Source organism: Lepus europaeus, chromosome 14 (genome assembly GCF_033115175.1).
Source record: "Lepus europaeus isolate LE1 chromosome 14, mLepTim1.pri, whole genome shotgun sequence".
Taxonomy (NCBI): Eukaryota; Metazoa; Chordata; class Mammalia; order Lagomorpha; family Leporidae; genus Lepus; species Lepus europaeus.
Window position 1 is genome coordinate 44172209 of NC_084840.1, and position 19770 is coordinate 44191978.

The window sequence follows — 19770 nt, forward strand, 5'->3', positions numbered from 1 at the left end:
TTTCAAGTATTTAGAATTCCTAAATATATGTAGCAGAAACGTCTTCAAGTTATCTAGTTTACCACATTGCTGGAACTAAAAGACTGTAGAAGCACTTCCTAACTTGTCTCCACTTTGGCAATTCACCTTTTGAAAAAGTTTTTTGGGGGCTGGTGCTGTGGCGCAGCGGGTTAACGCCCTGGCCTGAAGCGCCAGCATCCCATATGGGCACCAGTTCTAGTCCCGGCTGCTCCACTTTCGATCCAGCTCCCTACTATGGCCTGGGATAGCAGCAGAAGATGGCCCAAGTCCTTAGATCTCTGCACCCATGCGGGAGACTCAGAAGAAGCTCCTGGTTTCGGATCGGTGCAGTTCCAGCCATTGCAGCCAACTGGGGAGTGAACCAACAGATGGAAGACCTCTCTCTCTCTCTCTCTCTCCTCTCTCTCTCTCTGTATAACTCTGACTCTCAAGTAAAAATAAATAAATCTTTAAAAAAAGTTTTTTGAAATTTTGACTATAACCTAAGAACTATGCTAAAAATCATAAGCCACTAGGATACATATTTATTTATAGCAAACATTTTATGGAACTTGATCTTTTCTGTGTGCAATGTCACATATTAGAAGCTTTACATTTTTCACAAATGGTCATAAAAAAAATCCCATTACATTGATTTTACAAACTACAAATGGGTCATGGTCTGCAAGTTTTATAAAACTGCTGCTAGCATCATTTCTAAAACACAGATCTAATCACGGCTCCAACAAAATTCCTTGGCTCTTATTGTCTACTGAAGGAAAACTTCCCTAGTTAAAAAAAATAATCCTTTGTACTTCACAGCCTGCCTCTCCTAGCTTCTTCAGTCTAATCTTTTTTTTTTTCCTTTTTTTTTTTTTTTTTTTTTTTTGACAGGCAGAGTGGATAGTGAGAGAGAGACAGAGAGAAAGGTCTTCCTTTTGCCGTTGGTTCACCCTCCAATGGCCGCTGCGGTAGCGCGCTGCGGCCGGCGCACCGCGCTGATCCGATGGCAGGAGCCAGGTGCTTATCCTGGTCTCCCATGGGGTGCAGGGCCCAAGGACTTGGGCCATCCTCCACTGCACTCACTGGCCACAGCAGAGAGCTGGCCTGGAAGAGGGGCAACCGGGACAGGATCAGTGCCCCGACCGAGACTAGAACCCGGTGTGCCGGCGCCGCAAGGCGGAGGATTAGCCTAGTGAGCCGCGGCGCTGGCCTCTTCAGTCTAATCTTACTCCACTCCTTGGAAAACCAATTCGGTAGCCAAATCTGATCACTTCTGTCCCATGCATTGTCATACCTTCATATCTCTACTTTTGCCCTTCCTCTATCTAGCATATCCTTGCCATCCCTGTCTTCCCACAAACCAAATTCCTACTCACTTTCAAGTTCAAATGAAATAGCAGCTGCTTGAAGAAAAATTTTTATCAATTCCCATGTATTCAGTCTTCCTATTCTGTGCTTCAGTGGCATTTAATTTATCCCTCTGTGTAGCAATCATAACAGCCTAACTTGTACCAAAGTTCCCTGCCTGTAGATTGAACAATTATGCCTCATTCGTCTTTACAAACACCCTTAGATCTTGCAAAGAACAAATTCACAAAGTACATTTTGTGAAATAGAATCCTGTGGTGTTAATCAGAAAGTGCTCATGAAAATAATTCATGAGAGAAAAAGGTGAATTCTAGAATGGAGGACTGGATAGAAAATAATTAGCAGGCCTCAACTTTTAACCTCTGAAAGGCCCACTTGAAGACTGGCCCTTGACTGGCATAGGGAAATTTAGATTTCAGGAGGGTTCCCACTATGAACTGGTAAGAGTAATTCACTGTATCTAAATTATTTACAAACAACATGGCTTGTAATATACAGTTTTCCTTCCAGGAATCTGGCATTTGGATACATACCAGGCAGGGGGCAGCTACAGGATGAACCCAATGAAAGAATCCTCAGTGGAGTCTTTATGCTCTTAGAGGTTACACCGTTTCACAACTGCTGTCACAACTTGACAATGGGGAAATCAAAGTGTCCCACGTGACTCCAGCGGAAGAGAACTCTGGAAGTTTGTATCTGGTTCACCCTGGACTTTGCCATATAAGCCTTTTTCCTTTGCTGATTATACCTCATATTCTTTTACTATAAAAAGCCATAGCCATTTCTGGCTTCAGCAGGGCCAGCCGTGGCTATTCTAGCCATTTTGGGAAATAAACCAATAGATGGAAGAAAGATTAGAATTAAAAACCAAGACCAGCAAGTTTTCTTTTAAAGAATATATAAAAATAGACTCTGACTTGGTATTTTTTTTTCCTCAAGATTTATTTATTTGAAAGGCAGAGTTACATACAGAGGGAGAAGAGAGAGACCTTCCATCCACTGTTTCACTTCCCCAAAAGGGCTGGACTAGACTGAAGCCAGGAGTCTCTTCCGGGTCTCCCATGTGGGTGCAGCGGCCCAATCACTTGGGCCATCTTCTGCTGTTTTGCTGCTTTACCAGGTGCATTAGCAGAAAGCTGGATTGGAAGTGGAAGAGCAGGCACTCGAGTCAGTGCCCATATGGGATGCCAGAGTTGCAGGCAGTAGCTTAACAGGCTATACCGCAATGCCTAACCCTAACTTGGAATTTCTTGAACTGTACATACTAACAGCTCTCCAACAAAGGAAGAGAACAAATAAAATACTGACATGTAATATTATTACATGCCAACCAAATATTTCTCTTTCAGGATTGTCATGTTTATTTAGTCAGTGCTCTCCAAATGATTCAATATTCTATTTCAAGTCCCCTGTTACCTCATATACATAAACAGATTGCAACCTTGAAGTGACTGTTGAAGACTAAATATTTATATCCCCCTAAAATTCTTACGTTGAAGCCCTAAACCCAATGTGATGGCATTTGGAGGTGCCTTTGGAAGGTGATTAGGTAGCAGAGTGGAGCCTCCTGAATTAGTTTAGTATCTTATTAAAGGAGGCCAGAGAGCTTGTTCACTTTCTGCAGCGTGAGAACACAGTAAGAGCTCAGTCATCTAGACTCTGGATGAAGACCTTACCGGAACACAACAGTGCTGGCACCAAGTGGGACTTTCAGTCTCCAGAATCATGAGAACAAAGTGACTAAGACAGAACTGAAAACAGTGACAAGGCAACTGTGAAAGATGCAAATCAGGAGGGAGAACAAAAGGCCAGACGTGTGGTGCAACAGGTTAGTCTACACTTGCAGAACACCGGTTCATGTCGTGGCTGATCTACTTCTGATCCATAAATAAAGGTTAACCCACGTTTTATGTATTTTAAAAATTATGTATGGGGCAGGCATTGTGGCGCAGCACATTAAGCTGCCACATGGGGTACTCATATCAAATATCAGCTTGCAGGCTTGAATCCCAGTTCCTCCACTTATGACCAGCTTCCCGTTAAATACGCTTGGGAGACCGCAAATGAAGGCTCAAGTACTTGGGTTCCCACCACCCACACAGGAAACCCAGATGGAGTTCCTGGCTCCTAGCTTCCATCTGGCCTGGCCCTGGCCATTGTGGCATGTAGGAAGGAAAATGGATCCCTTCCCCACCCCTCATCCCTTCTCTCTTCTCTGTCACTGTCTTTCAAATAAATAAAAAAAAATTTAAACATTGTGTGATACTGAACTACTAAAGCACACAGAGTAAGAAAATTTACTCCTTTCTCTAAAGCTTATTTAAATCTAAGGGGGAAAAAAAAACAAAGTATAAGAGGGAAACTCTATTTCCAATAAAACTAAGAAACAACTACAATTACAATCCCAATAATGAAGAAAAGCTGCTTGGCACAGTGGAATTTAGACCAAATCTAGCTCAGCAGGGTTTGGATGTCTCTGACAAGAAGAGCTCCTAGGAGGCTAATCAGACATTCATTAATTAGAACCAAGACTAGAGGTTTAACAGAAAAAAGAATCGAAGAAGTCTTATCAGTGTCCTGCTCACAGCAGTAAGTCTGAGAGAGGAACTGGACTGTCAGAAACATCACAGGATCTTTTCTCTAACAAAACTGAATCAACTGCCTAGAAGCAGCTCAGGCAGAAGAAGGTAAATAGTAACTAACTGCAGGTTCTGCTCTGAGTTAACTAAGCAGGGTTAAAGCTCCAATCAGTAAAGGTAGGTGCTTGAAGATTTCACAGAAAGGCCCAGTCTAGCAGCTCTGCCCACTGGGACTGGTGCTGTGTCACCAGAAAAGACCCGGTCAAATAATTCCTGAAGAAACGCCTGTGACTGGTCTCCAAGGATGTTCTTTACTACACCCTGGTCCACTCTTAATCTAACTGTGAAGTACAGTGTAACTGTTTCCATCTTATGAATGAAAAGTGAGGATTCCCTCAACACCAACATTGGAACTCATGTATCAGTATACCGAGGAAGAGATGAGCAAGCAAAAAGCAGATTACAAGGACCAGCACTGTGACGCAGTAGGTTAATCCTCTGCCTGCAGCACCGGCATCCCATACGGGCACTGGTTCTAGTCCCAGCTGCTCCTCTTCAAATTCAGCTCTCTGCTATGGCCTGGGAAAGCAGAAGATGGCTCAAGTCCTTGGGCCCCTGCACCTACGTGAGAGACCCAGAAAAAGTTCCTGGCTCCTAGCTTTGGAGTGGCATAGTTCTGGCCATTGTGGCCATTTGGGAAGTGAACCAGTGGATGGAAGGCCTTTCTGTCTCTTGCTCTCACTCTCTGTAACTCTACCACTCAAATAAATAAAATCCTTTAAAAAATTTTTAAAAAGATTATAAAATGCATAGCCATAAAAGGGAGAAAAATTCAAATACATCTCAGCATTTTTAAAGAAGCTAAAAGGATAAACCTTTAAAGGAGATAAAAAAAACATTAACAAAAACATAAAACACAACGAAGCATCAGCTTTGTGGTGCCAGCATCACACACTAGAGTACCAGTATGAGTCTTAACCACTCTGTTCTGATCCAGACCCCTGTTAATGTACCTGGGAAGAGAGAAGAGGATGGCCCAAGTGCTTGAGCCACTGGCAGTCATCCTGCATGGAATTCCTGGATCTAGGCTTTGGCCTGGTCCCAAACTGGCTATTTCAGCCATTTGGGGAGTGAACAAATAAATGGAAGATATCTGTTTTTCTGCCTTTCAAATAAATATTTTATAGATATTTTTCTAAAAAAAAAAAAAGTAGCTAACAGAACTCAAAAAACACAGGAAAGCAAAAACTGAAATTAGAAGTAAAGGGAGTTGCTAACAATTAGTAACTATCCAAAATCACCATGCACTATTCTAAGCACTGATTTAAGCCTCACAAAATCCTAATGAATAATTAGTATTTTTAATCCCCATTTTAGAAATGTGGAAAGCAAACCACAGAGAAAACAGACCATGTATGTACTAAAGTACAGAAAAAAAAAGTCACTTTGGAAATATGCATGACTAAAACACAAGACCTCCAAACAAATAATTCGATGTCATACCAATTTACACTATAGACATGCTTACCCAAGTCCACAAATATCCACGTGACATTTTTTGTAATAATGAAAAGCAGAGAAAAACTAAATGTCTTTCAATAGTGAGTTGAAAAATTAAAACTGAGTTCAAAGGTAAAGCATTCTACTTACATAGCAATTGAAAAAAATCAAATGCTATGTATAATCAAGGAAAATTAGGGATACCATGGAAAGATGGCTATAACATGTATATTCTAAAATGAAAAGTAATTGTACGCTATATATCAACCTTTCTATTTTCTACAAATGTGTACAAACCAATGTACACAAGCATTCAAGTGTGCGGGTGTAAGCACAGAGATTGCACGTAAGAATTCACAATCAATGGTCAGAGAAACAGAATTGTGAGGTTATATGGAAGATGTCATGAATGATTATTTTTACATTTATGTACAATTTTACAAGTTTGGCTTACTTTTATAAAGAAAAACTTAATTAAACTATCTATTAAAAATTATAAATAAGGAATTTAACAGAACAACAGTTGGTCAAATTCTGAACAGCAATGCATGTGCATCCATGTGAGGAGTATTGCCTCAAAAGACCTGTGACTATGATCTACTATAGTAGCTGACTGGTTCAAAACTAAGAGAAAACCGAAATCAGATCAGTGACTGCCTTGTAGTATGGCACAGTATGAAAGAATTTTCTGGGGTGATGAAAACACTCCATACCTTGGATGGGTAGGTCTTGGCTTCACAGTTGTATCTATCTGGCAAAAACTCAGCAAACTTAGTATCTCCTCATTTCACTATGTAAATTTTGCTTTAAATTAAAAAAAAAAAAAAAAAAAAAAAAGAACAGGGGCCAGCACTGTGACATAGCAGGTAAAGCCGCCTACGATGCCAGCATCCCATATCGGCACCAGCTTGAGTCCTGGCTGCTCCACTTCCCAGATCCCTTCTAGTGTACCTGGGAAAGCAGTGGAAGATGGCCCAAGCAGTCAAGTCCCTGCACCTACATGGGAGACCCAGAAGCAGCTTCTGGCTCCTGGTTTCCGACCAGCCCTTGTGGCAATTTAGAGAGTGAGCCAATGGAAGGCAGATCTCTAACTCTGCCTTTCAAATAATAAAATAAACCTTAAAAAAATGGACCAAGACCCACAACATAAATTTTTTAAATACAAAATTATACATGCTAATAGTAACAAATAAAACAAATATTACAAGTAAAAATCTCCTTAGACTTACCTATTTTCCCCCAACCTCCTCAATGTTAACCGCTGTTAAGAGTTGGGTTATATTTAGCTCTCAGACTTTTTTATAAATGCAAAATACATGAATGTGTAGTTGTATTTCTTGATTGCAAAAGAAATGTAATCACTCAGTATAACCAGTTGTTTTTGGTATTTAACAACAGATCATGAACATCTTATCTTACTGGTACACAAAATTCTTCCATCTTAAAGGTCAGAAAGTATTTCATTGTGCAGTAAATCATAATTCATGAAACCACTGCTCTACTGTTGACTACTAGGTTAAAGCTTTAGCAAACTGTCATTTTTATTGCAACTCTTCATTTAAAAAACTATACCGTACTTAAGGATTTTAAAATGTTCCTTGGGAATAAACTCACATTATAAAAATAAAGGCCTATTTTTCAATTTTCAAACATATGCCTTCAAAATGCATAACTGAGTAGAATAATGCCTGGCCCACAGTAATTTAACATAATTCTTGAACTACAAACAAAATTTTCAAACAGCAGCTACAAAAGTAGGAAATAAACTGCTTATAAAAATAAATTTTATTTTTCTTGCAGCTCAAAGTAATTTGGGATTTCTTAAGAGATTCCAGAGCTTAGAAATGAAATGAAGCTTCTCAGAAACTGAAAAAGAAACAATAATCACTAAAATAAATGGACCTAAGAAGCATTACTCTTGAGGACCTTAGGCCCATTCATAGTCTTCTTTCGTAATATTTTCTATAACCGAGTATGAAGACAGCATTTATGACTTCCTATTTATCTATATAAAATTGCTATCAAGGACTTAGTCTGATCACCAAACAGCTAAAAAAAAAAATTTAGAACCTTGAAAATGAAATAATTACAAACCTAGGTCCAACAACTGGAATAAGTAAGACATCCTGGAGGTCTGGGTGTTGAAAGACAGGGATACTTAATCCATTAAACTGCTGTTAGAAATAAACATAAATAGAGAGGGTGGGAGGAGAAGACAGAGGAGGGAAGGAAGGAGAAAGAGAATATCATTATAATCTGAGAACTGTTCCTGTGAACTATACTGAATCTATTCTCTTTGCATTAATATCACATTAATTGGAACACAGTATTAGATGGTTTAAAAACATAATTATAAAGCAATCAATACATTTCATAAATTTCCATTTATGGAGCTTTTCAGTATCTAACTACCAGAGCATGAGGCATACTTCGGGGCACTTTCACTTTATTTCATGGAACAGTATAAAAAATCAAAGACCTCAAAACAATGTTTTCTCTATAATTTAATTGTAATTTGATGTATACAGACTCCCTTGCAAAACTCAATTTTGCTTATTGTTGGCTTTATAAATACAAATCATGTTTACCTTAAGTGACTTTGCAAACATATATCCTATACAGAATTACATGTAGTAGTCATTCAAGAAAAGCTTCTGAACAGAACATTAAAGATTGAGATTATTTCAGTATTACTTAATACACACTATCAACACTGGAAACCATGTCAGTTTTGGTGAGGGAAATAAATGCTTTTTGGCAGAGGTGCAGGACTTTGAGTATCTTCAATCACAATTGGCTAGTCAGGCTAGAAACGGTGCAGCGCCAGTGCCATAGCTGCTGGAGCCAGCTCACAAAGGATCAGGAGAGCCACTGTGTGCACCTCTTCCTAATTCCACTGCCATGCTGGAGTGTGAAACTGACAGGTGAGTGGGAGTATGTGCAAGGTGGAAATCAGCAAACATGGCTGGGTTACTTTTTCTGCAAAGTGGTTTATACACAGAAATCACAAAGCTGCACAGTGGACTAAGTAACAGGGGCTGTATATCAGAAGTCAAGACTAAGAACTGGACATGACTAAGTCTGTGCCATGTAGGTTAGGGTTTATCAACTCAAGTTCCAGACACTACATGAAAGAACAATAATACACATTTCATTTTCCCTGTAGTGTCCATACATCAATCTAGAAAAAACTTCCAAAATCAACTGCTTCATTTCTCAGTGTATAAAAAAACTTCATGTTTCAGAACAGCAGATTTCTACCAACTGAACAGCTCTCTGGATTTCTTTCCAAGGATATTCAGACTACAACCACATCCAACAGGTAGCTAATAAGCAAACTGAAATATTAATTCCTCATTCAGTGAAAACCCTCCTTCCTTCACTTCCTCTTCCTCCCTCCCTAATGTGATTGCCTTAAGTATCAAGGACACTAGAGTTCTCCAAAAAGAACAAAAATAATGAATTTTGTCATTTCTGTTTATAAGTTCTACTTGCTTTATACTATAGAAATACTGTACACAGAAATTAATCCTTCTCAGGTCCAAGGTTTTCTTCTTTACTTTTCTAATTTGAGTATGTTAAGGTGATATAGAAATAAAACTTCATGGCTGGCACCGTGGCTTAACAGGCTAATCCTCTGCCTTGCGGCGCAAGCACACCAGGTTCTAGTCCCGGTTGGGGCGCCGGATTCTATCCCGGTTGCCCCCCTTCCAGGCCAGCTCTCTGCTATGGCCCGAGAAGGCAGTGGAGGATGGCCCAAGTCCTTGGGCCCTGCACCCGCATGGGAGACCAGTAGAAGCACCTGGCTCCTGGCTTCGCATCAGCGCGATGCGCTGGCCGCAGCAGCCATTGGAGGGTGAACCAACGGCAAAAAGGAAGACCTTTCTCTCTGTCTCTCTCTCACTATCCACTCTGCCTGTCAAAAAAAAAAAAAAGAAAAAGAAAGAAATAAAACTTCATAAAACCACATAAACACACACACACACACAAAACCTTCTTACTATTTTTTTTTAAAGATTTTGTTTGAGAGGTAGAGTTACAAAGAGAGGGAGTGACAGAGAGAAAGGTCTTCCTTCCATTGGTTCACACCCATAAATGGTCTCAAGGGCAAGAACTAGACCATTCTGAAATCAGGAGCCTCTTCCGGGTCTCCCAGGTAGGGTACAGGGGCCCAAGGACTTGGGCCATCTTCTACTGCTTCCCCAGGCCATAGCAGAGAACCGGATCAGAAGTGGAGCAGCCAGAATTTGAACCAGCACCCATATGGGATACTAGCACTGCAGGCGGCGGCTTTACTCACTACACCACAGCGCTGGCCCCCATAACTTATTTTAAGCTAAGCATATCATCTGCTTCATTTCTGCCCAAGCCCTTTTAAAAACAGCCTACTGAAGCACAATTTAAAATTCACCCATCTTTCAACATTCAATTCAATGATTTTTAATAAATTAAAAAACTGTCCAATTTTAGATCATTTTCATTAAAGTCCCTGGACACCTGCACCCACGTGGGAGACCCATAGGAAGCTCCTGGCTTCCATCTGGCCCAGCTCCAGCCGTTGCGGGCATTTGGGGAGTGAAGCAGCAGATCAAAGTTCTGTCTCTCCCTCTCTCTGCAACACTGCCTTTCCAATAAAACAAAATCTTTTAAAAGAAAAAAAAAAAAATCAGAGGTATCTATTGGAGAAGGAAGAGGAAGGACAAGAGATCTTCCTTGCATCCACTGCTTCACTCCCCAGAAAGGCCACAACAGCCACGAACTCCATCCAGATCTGCCCCATGGGTGGCAGGGGCCGAAGCACATGGACCATCTTTCAACACTTTCCCAACAGCACTGCCAGAAATCTGGACCAGAAGCAGACCAGCTGGGGTTCAAACCCGCTTTCAGACATGGAATGCTGATATCCTAGGCAGTGCCTAAACCCGCCATACCACAAAATTGACTTAATTTGTTTTTGAGGTTAATTTCTGTTGAGGCATGAATCAGTAGTTCATTACTTTTACTGCTGAATAATGCTCTATTGCATGAATATACCACATATCTAGCATGAATTTATCAACATTTGAAGACTATTCCATTTGGGCTATTATGAATAATGCTGCTATAAACATTCTTCATCAAGAATTTGTATGCACATATGGTTTCATTTCTTTCAAGTAGATACATTAAGCATGGAAATATTGGGTTGTACAGTAAGTTTATGTTTAAATTTTTCCAAGATAAACAAACTTTTCCAAAGAGATTGTTATTTACATTCTCAATCATAATGTATGCAAGTTCCAGTCTGTCTACATTCTTGCCAACCAAATGAAATTTTCAATTGTTAAATTCCAATACATGGTACACAAATATTTGAGAACAAAGCACTTAGTCTTATATCACTAGGGACATCTTTTTAGGACACACATGAAGTCTGGAATGTGCAAAATCAAAGAAAATATACAGTGTGGGGGCTGGCACTATGGCACTATGGCAGAGAAGGTAAAGCCACTAAGCTGCGATGCCAGCATCCCAAATGGGTGCCTGTTCAAGTCCCAGCTGCTCCAATTCCAGTCCAGCTCCCTGCTAATACACCTGCAAAAGCAGCTGATGATGGCCCAAGTGCTTCAGTCCCTGCACTCACCTTAGAGACCCAGAAGAAGTTCCTGGCTCCAGGCTTTGGCCTAGCCCAGTCCTGGCTTTGGGGAGTAAACCAGCAAATGTAAGATCAATCTTAAAATCAATCTCAATCTCAATCTCTCTCTCTCTCTAGCTCTCCAAAATAAATAAAATAAATCCTTAAAAAAAAATTCTATAATCTAAAGCCTCCAAGTCCCTTTAATTTCCCATCTGATGCCTGTGAACCAAACTCCCTTGTCAAATCTTAAACTTTAACGAAAAGGACCAATACCTAGACTGATTCTGCCTGCCCAAACTACTTCATGAGATTTTCTAAACTCATTACCCTACTGGGATACTGGAATACCCAGGTTCAAGGAATAGCTTGTAGAAATGCAAATAATCTGCTTCTGCCTTTATTACAGGTCTTGTGATGGTCTCTGACATTTCCTTTCCATGACCTATATACGGCTGTATTAAAAGTCATCATTGTTCTTGCTTTGAGGAACAGCTCATCTTTTAGGCCTAATGTCATAACTCTAAGATTACTACTATCAAAAAGTAAAATCAGATTAATTTTTCTCCACATCTTATTTATTATACTAAATTTTGGCCTCATGTACTCAGGTCTCATAGCTTGTTCTTCTTATTGCATGGTCATCTACTCACAACCTGAAATTTGTTAAGCACTTTTCTTAAGGATTGTATGACAAATGCTCCAGAAACAAAATGAGAGTTGGGGCCAGTGCTATGGTGCAGTGGGTTAATGCCCTGGGCTGCAGTGCCAACATCCCATATGGGGGCTGGTTTGAGACCTGGCTGCTCCACTTCCGACCCAACTCTCTGCTGTGGCCTGGGAAAGCAGTGGAGGATGGCCCAAGTCCTTGGGCCCCTGCACATGTGTGGGAGACCCGGAAGAAGCTCCTGGCTCCTGGCTTCAGATCAGCGCAGCTCCAGCCGTTGCAGCCAAATGGGGAGTGGACCAGCAGTTGGAAGATTTCTCTCTCTCTTTCTTTCTCTCTCTCTCTCTCTGCCTCTCCTCTCTCTCTGTGTAATTCTTTCAAATAAATAAATGAATCTTAAAAAAAAAAAAAAAATGAGAGTAAAGAAAAAGGGGTAAGTAAACCCATACCAGTGATAACTTTCAGAAACTGCTAAATGTTCTATCTATAGTAAACTGGTAACAGCCTCTGGCAAACAAATAGAAACCCCTTAGTAAGGCTTGCCTCTTGTTTTTAATTTACGTACAAATTAGATAAAAATAGGTCTGCTGACATGCACCAGTTATTTATCTTAAGAGATTTAATAACTATAATATACAATTTATGAGGTTCTCCCTCAGGCATTGATTTTCCTCCATCTTGAGTACTATAGAGGAAAATTTCATTGAGTGTCTAAAACACAAAATGCACAGGTTTTTAAACCAAGAAGATAATATAAGTATGATAACTCAAATATTATTTTTCTACTTGCAACTTATAAAATATCATTTTATAATAATGTTCTCACAAAAGACATATACTATTCCAGAACCATGTCACTGTTTGAAAACAAATGCTTTGTTTTAAAAATGTTATCTTTATCTTGTTTCCTGGTTTTATTAAAAGCAAGGTGCTTTCACATTTATTTCTTAACTCAAGCTCAATTAAAAATATAATCCTAGGGCCAGCATCATGGCATTCATGGGTTAACCTGCTACCTGTAATGTCAGCATCCCACCAGGCACCAGTTCATGTCCCAATTGCTCCATTCCAATCCAGCTCTCTGCTAATGTGCCTGGGAAAGCAATGGAAATGGCTCAAGTGACTGGGCCTCTGCACCCAAGTGGGAGACCCGGAAGAAGCCCCTAGGCTTCTGGCTTCCATTAGGCCCAGCCCCAGCAGTTTCAACCATTTGTGAAGTGAAGCAGTGGATCGAAGACAGCTCTCTTTTTCCACCTCTAACTCTGCCTTTCAAATAAATAAATATTTTTTAAAATTATACATATATATGTACATAAAATCCTATATGTCCTCAGCAGATACCTCCCTACCTCTGGGCCTATCTCAGATATACAGTATTCTATATTTATTATATGCTGCTTATTACAAAGTAACAGACTTTTAGGGTTAGAATTAATCTCTTCACATGTATTGTATATTTCTAATTTTATTTTCATTTTTACTTGAAAGGGAGAGCAAGAGAGAAAGAGAAACGACCCTTCTGCTGGTTCAGCAATCAGGGCTAGGACAGGCCAAAGCCAGGAATCTGGAATCTGAGCCTCCCAAGAACTTGAGTCCTTGAAACCATCACCAACGCTTACCAGAGTGTACACCAGCAGGAAACCAGATTGAGAGCAGAGGCCCCAGGACCTGAACCAGGCACTCTGATATGGGATGCAAGCATCCCAAGTGGCAATTTTAGCAGCTGCGCCAAATGTCCTCCCTATCAACTGTATTTTAATGAAACAACTAACAGATCAGGGAATTAGCAACCTATCTTAAAAATAAACAAACAATAAACTCAGAATCAGAAGTGGGAGGTTTAAGTTCTAGCATTAACACTTACTATGTAAACTCAAGATATCTAACATTCATGAATCTCAAATTCCCTTATTTGTAAAACTGGAATATTTCATCATTCACAAGATTTCAATAGGAAGTGATATGAGATTGTAGAGATGTAATTTTGTATAAAGTGAAACAAAAACTTGCACAAACCTTCTGAAGTTCATCATGTAACAGATTTTTCACACACTGTATGGAGGCTAGATGTGTATTCACTCTAACTGTTGTGAATGATGGAGGGTGCGACAGGTGATTTAAAAGGGTTTCAAACTTCTTTTCTGCTTCTTGTTTACCTGAAGTAGATACAACCTGAAAAAAACAAGTTAATGTTTTCATTTCTAAAACTAAGAATATTCAGAATACACTTACATGTTTCTTCTATGTAATACAGTATCTTTAAGCAATTTGCTCCTTCTCTTTCGTTATATTGTTTATGTGTTAATAACACTAAGAGAATGGTAATACTTCACAGGGTTGTTGGGTTTAATTGTGGTAATAAATACCTAACAAAGCTTAACATAAAGGGCTTAGAAAAACACTGCTTCAACCTAAACTGTTAGTATCCGCAACATTTATTCACATCCATGGAGGATTTCATTTTACTCACATACAAAGCATAAACTGTTACAGCACTTCTGTTGCACCACTCACTTGCTAAAGTTATATCCCACAGCCAAACTGGCTGGTAGCCTTTTAAATACCAGTATTAGAATAATTAACATTGATATTCTATTATCCTAACATCCTCCAGAACATCAGCTTAATATGGTATTATTAAATGTAACAAATAGTTAACAGTCCAAAAAAGAATAGGTATGTCACAAATGAACTTAGACTCAAAGCAGCCAGGTTCCCTCCTAATTAACCAAAGCTTTTCATGGCACACATTCCCCTCCTCCTCATTTTGGCATTTTTGACTATACCCCTCCTCACAGAGTTCATAAACTACTGACCAGCCTACCAAACCACTAGTCTTAAAGCAGTCATATTTTCTTTCTCAAGGTTTCATTTTATCAAAAGTATTTCCCTTCAACACTTTTTACAAAGCATGGTTTTTCCAGCCAGTGCCGTGGCTTAACAGGCTAATCCTCCGCCTTGCGGCGCCGGCACACCAGGTTCTAGTCCCGGTTGCCCCCCTTCCAGGCCAGCTCTCTGTATGGCCCGGGAAGGCAGTGGAGGATGGCCCAAGTCCTTGGGCCCTGCACCAGCATGGGAGACCAGGAGAAGCACCTGGCTCTTGGCTTCGCATCAGCGCGATGCACTGGCCGCAGCGGCCATTGGAGGGTGAACCAACAGCAAAAAGGAAGACCTTTCTCTCTCTCTCTCTGTCAAAAAAAAAAAAAAAAAAAAAAAAAAAAAAAAAAAACACCTCCAGCTTTACCTGTACTTCTGATCTACTGGCTCTAAAATGGAGGTTCATACAACCCCCTTGGTTTGATTAATTTGCTCAAGTGGCTCACAAACCTCAGGGAGACATGTTTACTGCTTTAAAAAAAAAAAAAAAAAAGGATGGTTTTTCTTTCCATAAAATCATACTGTTGGTTGGTTGGAGACAGGTGGTGTCAAAAGGTATTTGGAACTTTTTTTTTAGTAAAACAATGTTCATTTTTAAAATTGGTGGAGGAAAAAACTGTCAATACCATACTTCTCTTACTTTGTGCCTTAAAATAGAGAAGAGGTTTTCAATTTCTATACAGTTTAGTCCCTTAATATTCGTAAATAAATGTAGAAGCCAAATCTAAATGCCATGGCTTCAATATTAAAAATTTAAGCAGCTCTGAATAAAAAAACGGTTTGAGGGAGGAAAAAAGTTGCGTGGAGGCAACCTGGTAAATGGAATAGAGCACAAGTCTTGCAATCAGACAATCAGTGTGCACTGAGGACTTTCACGCTAGGCACGGCCCGCAGCAGACAACTATTTTTGAGGATTTACAGGCTAAAGTGACTCCAGTTGCTTTCCCTCACTCAACACCCCAAAACCACCTTGTATCCTTAACCATTATCAATTCACTCCAAGCACTGGAACTTAGTCTGAGGTTCTACACCTGTGCTTTGTTTAAACTGCTCCTGAGCTATGTGCCCACAGACTTCTGTAACAGCTGTCTCGATTTGAACACAAACAACTGAAAAAAAAAAAAAAAAAAGATTCTGAAGAATACGAAAAGGCCTGCAAGTCACTTTTATATTTCTCTAGAAAGCGTAAAGTTGAGTTTTTGCAAATAGTTTTATCTGACCTACCTCCTTATTCAAAAAGCTCTCTTTAAGGTAATGTTCAACCTCAGGTCTCAAAGATATTTTAGGGAAAACAGACATTTTCCTCTTGTTAAGTCTTCCTGTAAGAAAAAAACGCTCGTTCTTTCCAAACTACAGAGTCTTGACAGTGAGTAGCCAAAACGCCAAGGCCACCAGCACGCCAGGAAGTCGCTCCGCTCCCTCCAAGTTACATTCGGTGAGGCGGGGGAACGTGGGGTTCCAAGCGGCTTCCTCGCCTCCACCGCACCCGTCGGGTCCGCTGGAAATTCTCACTGAAATCACTGGAAGGCGCTGCCCGACCAAGAACAACCGCAACAACAACAAAAACCACACAGGCCTAGTGACAGCATCCCTAACGAACCGGACAATACCCCCAAACCAGAGACGGACCTCTCCTGATTCTTTCAATCTTACATCCTAACTTACAACCCCGCGCCCACAGTTTCTGTGCGGAGAGCCGCTTCCGCCTTGCGTCACTTCCGGCATTCGGCCCACCCCCTCACCTTCCACTCCTCCAATCCACAGCCACAAATCGCGGCTCGCTCCGCCGAAGGACCCCAGCCCGGCCGGCTGCGCCCTCGCCGAGCCAGGTCAGGGGTCCTTTGGTAGGGAGGGACTTCCGGCCTGCTGCGCTAAGAAAACCAGGTCCCGCAGGCCGGTGGATTCCTGGAGAAATGATTTGCGTGGGTTGAATGGAAGACGTTGCTGGCCTGTGTGAGGAGAAGGCCCCAGTGAGCCGCTCGCTGGATGACCAGAGTTTATTTGGAGGCATCAGTCACGTTTGATTTCATGAAATTGCTCCTCTAAGGCATACAGATCTGACTTCAGTTGTGAATAAACAAATCAATTCATATTTTTGAAAGCTTTAATGCTGTGTTAATATCCATAAATACTCGGGTAACACTTAAATCCGTGGAGAATGTCAGGATGACTTAGAAGGCAAGCTGATTCTTGTATCACAGTTGACGTGCTTTAGAGCTGGGGAGACCCCTTGGCATAATCTTTTTTTGTCACCAATGACATCTCATAATCAAATGGAAAAGATTTAATGAAAGAAGGTACCTAACCAAAGTCACTATGCCCTCTTGATTGAACGGGAGAGTAAAATATAGTTCTGTCTCCTTGAATGAGTGGTTTTTGCACAGTACACCATGGTCACTTCCACATGAATGTCTGGAAGAATATTTTTTCTTAAGTCTTTAATTTTCACAAAGTTTTTTTAAAGTACATTTTCTCTAATACACCAACCCCACCAGGTTCTGAGGAATATGTTGTAACATATGGCCATTATGATGCACAACCACCCTGCAAAGTGTTTCTCACTCTGTTTTAAAGATAAGTAAAGCAAGGCTTCCAGAATTTAAATTACTTCCAATGTTTCACAAAAACGATACTGAGGATAAAGAACATTGTAATTTGTATTCTAAATCCAATACCTTGTGGTCCCACCATAGCATATTTTTAAAAAGATTTATTTACTTATTTGAAAGAGTTACACAGAGAAAGGGAGACAGTGAGAGAGGTCTTTCATCTGCTAGGCTTATCCAGAGCCAGAAGTTTCTATCAGGTCTCCCACACGGGTGCAGGGTATCAATGACTTGGGCCACCTTCCACTGCTTTCCCAGGCCATAGCAGAAAGCTGGATGAGAAGTGGAGCAGCCAGGTCTCGAACCGGCGCCCATATGGAATGTCAGCACTGCAGGCAGCATCTTTACCTTTACCTTTACAGCACCGGCCCAGCATATTTCTTCAAATAATTCATGGGATTCTTTTATGGCTAAACTATCTGAAGTAGTGTAGGAATTACCAAAGCAAATTTTGTCACCTTGACTTTTCTGTGACCCATAGCACCAATAATGGTTGGAATCTGTATGTAAGAGATAAAGAGAGAAAGGAACAAGTTGAACTATATTGTAAACCCCATGAAGGTAAAGACTATGTCACCATTGCATATCACACTGCATAACACATAATACAAATATTTATTGACTGAGTAAATGAAAAGATAAATGAACATCTTTATGTAATAGAGAAAATGTTGATAAAGCCAATATTTGCCAGAAATTTTTCATTGTTCAGCACATGTGGACAGTATGTTTAGACCACTCTTTTTTAATAAAAAAAAGATTTATTTATTTATTTGAAATGCAGAGTGACAGAGAGAGAGGGAGAGGCAGAAACAGACAGATCCTTTGATCTACTGGTTCACTCCCCATAGCTGAGGCAGGGCCAGGCCAAATCCAAGAGCATCAACTACGTCTGGGTCTGCTTTCCCAGGCACTGTAGCAGGGAGCTGGATTGAAAGCAGAGCAGCCAGGACTCGAACCTGTGTTCCTATGGGATACCAGCAATACAGTGGCTTAATCTACTAAACCACAACACTGACCCGTAGATAACTCTTAACTTGAAGTTTTTTTTTTTAATAAAAGTTATTTATTTATTTATTTATTTATTTGAAAGAGTTACAGAGAAGGGGATTGAGTGATCTTCCACCCACTAGTTTACTCCCCAAGTGGCCTTAACAGCCAAGGCTAAGCCAGACCAAAGACAGGAGCCAGGAAGATCATCTGAGTCTCCTTTGTGGGTGGCAGGGGCCTAAGTACTTGCACCATCTTCAATTGCTTTTCCCAGGCCATTGACAGGGAGCTGGATCAGATGTGAAGCAGCTGGGATACGAACTGTCAACCATATGGGATGCCAACTGCACAAGCAGCAGCTTTAACCACCGTGGCCAATGCTAACCCTTCACTAGACATTCTTGTAATGACAGTTATGTTGAAAAGGTCTCTTGATGTTCTAAAATTTGGTCCAAGAAAAATATAAATCTGAATTTGGCATACCAGATATTCATTTTCTAAGCAAAAGAAGGCCCCAATAGGAACACATTAATATGAGTTTTTAAATCTATGCATTCTTGGCCGGCGCTGTGGCTCACTAGGCTAATCCTCCGCCTGCGGCGCCGGCACACTGGGTTCTAGACCCAGTCAGGGCACCGGATTCTGTCCCAGTTGCTCCTCTTCCAGTCCAGCTCTCTGCTGTGGCCCGGGAAGGCAGTGGAGGATGGCCTAAGTGCTTGGGCCCTGTACCCACATGGGAGACCAGGAGGAAGCACCTGGCTCCTGGCTTCGGATCAGCACAGCACGCTGGCCGTAGCAGCCATTTGGGGGGTGAACCAATGGAAGGAAGACCTTTCTCTCTATCTCTCTCACTGTCTAACTCTGCCTGTCAAAAAAAAAAAAGAATAAATCTATGCATTCTTAATAGGGGTGGAGGAAATTGAGAGGGTATGATAAAATCTTAGATATAATCTTAGGAGCCACTGCTGTGGCATAGTAAGCTAAGCCTCAGTTCATGTCGCGGCTGCTCATCTTCTGATCCAGCTCTCTGCTACAGCCTGGGAAGGCAGTGGAGGATGGCCCAAGTGCTTGGGCCCCTGCACCCACATGAGAGACCCAGAAGAAACTCCCAGGCTCCTAGCTTTGGATTGGCCCAGCTCCGGCTGTTGTGGCCATTTGGGGAGTGAATCAGTGGATCAAAGACCTTTGTCTGTGTCTCTCCCACTGTCTGTAACACTACTTCTCAAATAAATAAATAAAATCTTGTGGCACTGAGAAACTAACTGTATGGATGGGGGGGTCAGCGATTTCGCTGTGGCACAGTGACAAAGTAGGTTAAGCCTCTGCCTGCAGCTCCAGCATCCTATATTGGCACCTATTCAAGGCCCAGCTGCTCCACTTCCAACCCAGCTTCCTGCTAATGCACCTGGGAAAGCATTGAAAGATGGCTCAAGTAGTTGGGCCCCAGCACCAACAAGGGAGAGCCGGATGAAAACCTTGGCTCCTGGCCTCCTCCTGGCCCAGCCCTGGATGTTGCAGCCATTTGGAGGAGTGAACCAGTGCCTCTACCTCTCAAATAAATAAATA

At 41.0% G+C, this 19770-nt stretch overlaps 1 protein-coding gene across 4 annotated transcripts in view; it reads right to left on the reverse strand.

Annotated features, from left to right (window-relative positions):
• NSUN6 (NOP2/Sun RNA methyltransferase 6) overlaps nt 1-16094 on the reverse strand; it is a 77184-nt gene extending 61090 nt beyond the window's left edge. For 2 of the 4 annotated variants that reach the window (XM_062210536.1, XM_062210534.1), the window contains exons 1-3: nt 15833-16094; nt 13748-13903; nt 7545-7624 (exon numbers count right to left, since the gene is read on the reverse strand). In XM_062210536.1, coding sequence (XP_062066520.1) covers nt 7545-7624; nt 13748-13903; nt 15833-15907 — 311 coding nt within the window. In that variant the 5' untranslated portion in view covers nt 15908-16094. Of the gene's footprint in view, nt 1-7544; nt 7625-13747; nt 13904-15832 lie in introns of those variants that run through there. The other 2 variants (XM_062210535.1, XM_062210537.1) reach the window with 2 other exon arrangements.
• Between the last annotated feature and the right edge of the window lie 3676 nt (nt 16095-19770).